Source organism: Sesamum indicum, linkage group LG3 (genome assembly GCF_000512975.1).
Source record: "Sesamum indicum cultivar Zhongzhi No. 13 linkage group LG3, S_indicum_v1.0, whole genome shotgun sequence".
Lineage (NCBI taxonomy): Eukaryota > Viridiplantae > Streptophyta > Magnoliopsida > Lamiales > Pedaliaceae > Sesamum > Sesamum indicum.
The window spans coordinates 20,967,460-20,972,725 of record NC_026147.1 but is presented as its reverse complement, the minus strand read 5'-3'; the positions used below and the strand labels follow the sequence as shown (position 1 = coordinate 20,972,725).

At 35.7% G+C, this 5,266-nt stretch overlaps 1 protein-coding gene across 1 annotated transcript in view; it reads left to right on the top strand.

Moving 5' to 3' along the window:
* Positions 482-5,266, top strand: part of LOC105159049 (tubulin gamma-1 chain) — a 5,707-nt gene continuing 922 nt past the window's right edge. The window contains exons 1-9 of the mRNA XM_011075982.2: positions 482-825; positions 1,471-1,671; positions 2,404-2,515; positions 2,882-3,282; positions 3,594-3,647; positions 3,716-3,820; positions 4,147-4,221; positions 4,310-4,354; positions 5,028-5,156. Of these exons, the coding sequence (XP_011074284.1) occupies positions 697-825; positions 1,471-1,671; positions 2,404-2,515; positions 2,882-3,282; positions 3,594-3,647; positions 3,716-3,820; positions 4,147-4,221; positions 4,310-4,354; positions 5,028-5,156 (1,251 nt within the window). The 5' untranslated portion in view covers positions 482-696. The remainder of the gene's footprint in view (positions 826-1,470; positions 1,672-2,403; positions 2,516-2,881; positions 3,283-3,593; positions 3,648-3,715; positions 3,821-4,146; positions 4,222-4,309; positions 4,355-5,027; positions 5,157-5,266) is intronic.

The window sequence follows — 5,266 nt, the reverse complement described above, 5'->3', positions numbered from 1 at the left end:
AAAAGGTAAAAAGAGTAGAGAAAAGAGTGCGTATAATATATCTATTGCATGAAGCATTTTTTTAAATCATTTTTAAAATCACAACAAATTTTTTTTGTATTTATTTGTCGCATAATTTTTTTTAAACAATATCGATAACATAGGAAGGTAAATTATCACGATATAAATTTAAAATTCATAAAAATAAATTACTTAAACTTATTTGACTAATTTTAAATTTAAGGAATTCCAATTTAAAATTATATTTTATTAAGTGTTAATAAATTTTAAATCATTTTATATAGAGTCATTGGAATAGTTTTACCCGAATCCTTCCATCAAATTCAAATTAATTAATCTAAATGTAGCCTATGAAAATTTTAATCTATAAAGAGAAGTACTAAAAATGGGTATATAGTCATTATATTTTTATGGTTGGTGAGTTTATCTAAATAGAATATATAAAATGAAACAATTCCATTACAAATAAATCAAATTACATGCCTGAACCAGACGCTCTACCCCCTCTTTCTCATTTTCAAAATCCTATATCTGTCCCCGCCATTCGAAACGGCGGAAAAGGAATTTCCAAATCCCTTCTCTTTCTCTCTCTTTGTACCTGCATCAATCCACTCCAAAGTGTATCAATCAAGTACATTATACATACGGGACGAAGATAGCTAGAAAAACCCTAGTTAGTTGAATTTCGGGGGGAAAATGCCGAGGGAAATCATAACGCTGCAGGTGGGGCAATGCGGGAACCAGATCGGAATGGAGTTCTGGAAGCAGCTCTGCCTCGAGCACGGCATCAGCAAAGAAGGCATTCTCGAAGATTTTGCTACTCAGGTTCAGCTGTCTCTCACTTTTTTCTTTTTCGCCGCTACTGTAGGTTGATTTTATTTTGTGAATTGGATGTTTTATGTCTGTTGTATTTATTCTGATTGTTTGGGTTATAGGGGGTGGGAGCGGTGGGGGTAGGATTTGGTTTCTTTTGTGGTTGAGGGTGTATGCTTTTCAAGGTATCTTTACTTTCCTCACAGTTTGCGTTAATTCAGCGTAACAGATTGAAGGGAAATTGTTCTATAACTAACACAAGTTGGTTGTCGAGATCTTTTTGTATACTGTAGTTAGTGTTACTGTTTGGCGCCTAATAGGAGTCTGGAGAGCCAAAAAAAAAAAGCTACAGTGTAGAAAATTGCAATTACGTATACAATCAGTTCCTGTTTTGCAATTTAATGTTATGCTATTCAGGGAGGATTTCCTTTTTTGTTTTGAATTTAGTCCGTAAAAGGTTATATGTACTGCGCACTCATTGTTGGGAAATCAAAGCGGCAATCTCTGCATATTCACTCAAACATGCCACAGATGATATGTACCTATCTATTTTGCGTGTGTTAGTGCCTGCACGTTTGTGACCTCATGTTGCAGTCAAGAGTCAGTCCGTGTAAAATATATAATACTAAAGGATTTCTCTGAATGTTTATGCTACAGGGAGGCGACAGGAAAGATGTGTTTTTCTATCAAGCAGACGATCAACATTATATTCCACGAGCTTTGCTTATGGATCTGGAGCCTAGGGTGATTAATGGCATACAAAACAGTGAATACAGGAACCTTTACAATCATGAGAATGTATTTATCGCGGATCATGGAGGGGGTGCTGGGAACAATTGGGCAAGTGGATACCATCAGGTCTGGTCTGTTTCCTCTTTAATACCTGCATGGTCTTTACTGCATAAAATAATGCTGCAGACGAAATTTGTGAATGCAGTTGGCATGGGTTAGTTGAAATATGAATTTATTATTGTTGGCTGTAAACCATGTCAGTCAAACTGTATTTTGCTAATCAGATGTGCTTCACTTGGCATAATGATTTTTTCTGAAATGATCATTCTCATGTTGAATGCTTTACATATGGCCACCAATTTTTACTCATAGAAGTTTCAATTATGGATCTGTAAGTTGATAAATGCCTCATGGTGACATTTTTGGTTTCTTCGCTTCTACTTACAGTGATTTTTGTGTAGATTCTGAATGAAGAATGTCAGTTGCTTAATGAATGTTACCTATAGCTGACCAATAAAAAGTATACTTCATTTATAAATTAGTAGCAACATAATCATATTTCCTTGATGACTGTTTAAATTGTCAGAAATAGATTTCATTGGAGACTTGACTCCCTTATTTGGACCTTTTTTTATCAGTGGAAGACCAAGCCATGTTTAAGCATCTTCCTTGTGCTGTCCCATGCCTGCATCAGATGTGCATACTCTTGCTTGTGCAAGCTTATAAATCATTTCCTCCTCAACTGGACTTTGATTTGTTTTACTTTGTAGATTATTGCCTTTCTTTCTGGCTGACTGCATAGTGTTGGATATTTTTTAATTTCATAAAAATCTTCTTGTTGGTGTATTATTTTATCAGGGTAAGCAATATGAGGAGGATCTAATGGACATGATTGATAGAGAGGCTGATGGCAGTGATAGTCTCGAAGGTTTTGTTCTCTGCCATTCGATTGCTGGGGGAACAGGCTCAGGTCCTTTTATCTCTTTTACATGTTCTTGTTTCTAAAGTTTTGAAGCTCTTGATATATTTTTGTAGTGAACATACTAATGCCAACATGTACATTTATTACATCCGAAACCTATTTACATTGTCATTTGACCCTGGTATATGATGCATTCATAAACTTACCAATCAACATGAGGCCATCAATTAGCGAGGCACTTGCAACTGAACTTTTTTGCTTACTATATGGACTTTGGCGGTTTTGAGCATTATGTTAGACCAGAGGTTTTATTCACAATTATGGAGTTGAAAGATGTTTTTCTGTGATAATGTACTCAATCTTGTCAGCCTAATAATTACCGCATGATTTTGCATTACGATTGCTGTGATGCAGGTATGGGTTCTTATCTGTTGGAGACTCTGAATGACCGCTATAGCAAAAAACTTGTTCAGACCTACAGTGTCTTTCCTAACCAAAATGAGACTAGTGACGTGGTGGTTCAGCCATACAACTCTCTTCTAACTCTCAAACGATTGACCTTGAATGCTGACTGTGTGGTTGTTCTCGATAATACTGCGCTTAACAGAATTGCTGTAGAGAGGCTTCATATTACAACTCCCACTTTTGCGCAAACAAATTCCCTAGTTTCTACTGTCATGTCAGCAAGCACAACCACCTTACGGTATCCAGGATACATGAACAATGACTTGGTAGGCCTGCTTGCTTCTTTGATCCCTACTCCTCGATGCCACTTTCTGATGACAGGATATACCCCACTTACAGTGGAACGCCAGGTCAGGATATCACTCCTTATTGCTGTCTATATGATTATATTTTTAAGATACACATTACACTCATGATTTATATTGTGATCGGTTAAATCTGACAAGATGAAATAGATAGATGTAATCCTCCTTGTTTTAGGTATGAGGAGTTGAGTATTCTCTTTATTTGGTATATATTTTTGATTCTTTTACATCTTAATGTATTGAGAACTGTAAATTCAGGATCTATTATCTGTGAATATCACAGTAGATAAATGAAGTGCATATTTGTTCTTCAAAATAGTAAATTTGCATTCTAATTTTGATGCATCTTATGGCAGGCCAATGTTATTAGGAAAACAACTGTACTTGACGTGATGAGAAGACTTCTTCAGGCAAGATAAAGATCTTCAAGTTGGTTATTTCAACATGCTAAATGTACTCATGATTTTGTCCTTTGCAGACGAAAAATATAATGGTTTCATCTTGTGCCCGTACCAAAGAAGCGAGCCAGGCAAAATACATATCAATTTTAAACATTATTCAGGGAGAAGTGGATCCCACTCAGGTACTCCGAATAAACTGTGTTAATTCCACTCGCTAATTGGAGGTTTTACGTGATTTTGGAATTGAGAAGTTGCGTCGAGATTTGAGTACGTTGATGGTGTAGTCAGGGATTAGAATCACAATGTATTTTCTGAATTGATCTAGTAATTTCTCCTTTATATATCTTGGTATTTCTGTTTCTATTAATCAAATGGTTGATGGTTACACTATGTCCGCCTAGTTTTGATGATTATCTTTGGGTTTCTGATATCTTGTGGTTTGTTATGGTATTATAAATGCTGCTGAAAGCTTCTTTCTCTTTATTACCATTGGTGATTTCAAAACCAGGTCCATGAAAGTCTACAGAGAATACGCGAGAGAAAGCTTGTTAATTTTATCGAGTGGGGCCCTGCTAGCATTCAGGTAGGTTCCGTGCTTATCTATTGTCTGATTTCTGTAATCTATTTTGTACAGAAGTTAATCATGCTGAAACTATCTTGTTATTTAATAGGTTGCTTTGTCGAGAAAGTCTCCTTATGTTCAGACAGCCCATAGAGTGAGATTTTACTTCTGTCGTTTCCTTTACATGATCTTTTCTGCTCAGGGATGTGAAACATTTTATTTTTCCGCATGTGCACAACTGGCTTGCTAATTCTGCTTTATGACTATTTATCTAAGTAATCAGTTCATATCAGCTTTTTAAGCACATAATTTATTGGATCAGGGTTTGTGATGCAAATTCTTTACCGTTTCTCTTATCTTTTTTTTCCCAGTACTCGCGTTGCTCAATACGTTATTATTGTTAAATCAGACATGATATAATGTTTTATGAAAAAAGATGCTGAACAAAATGTTTACTTCCTGATGTTTCCCTTATTGAACTTGGCATGTGCTAAACTGGCTTGTTAACTTAGTTGCAAGCGTCATGTGTGAATCAGTTAAAGTCATCTCAGTCTCTAAGCAAAGAAATAAAGGAGGGACTGTTGCAGCTTGTGAAACTTTTTTCCCCTTTTCCTTCTCTTGATCTTATTTCTTTATGTTTTATGAGACATGACTGCCACAAAGTAGTAGCAGTTCAAAGGATTTATGGTTTAAATGTTGCACAAGGTAGCAACTCTAACCTTGTGGGTTTGATGTTTATGTTCCTAACTTTCTATGTGTGAACGTTGGAAACCATCTTAAGTTCAAGTATTAAGGCTATGACAATTTCTTTTTATTTTATTTGTTAGGTTAGTGGTCTCATGCTTGCCAGTCATACTGGCATCCGCCACTTATTCTCCAAATGTTTGAGTCAGTATGAGAAGCTGCGAAAGAGACAAGCTTTTCTTGATAATTACAGAAATCATCCAATGTTTGCTGTAAGTTATCTCTTATCTGATTTATGTTATTCTCTTGCACATTTGTTTGATGATTTAGTCCTCCTGCATATGGTTCACCAGTGTTATCACAATTGACTCTAATCGAGAGT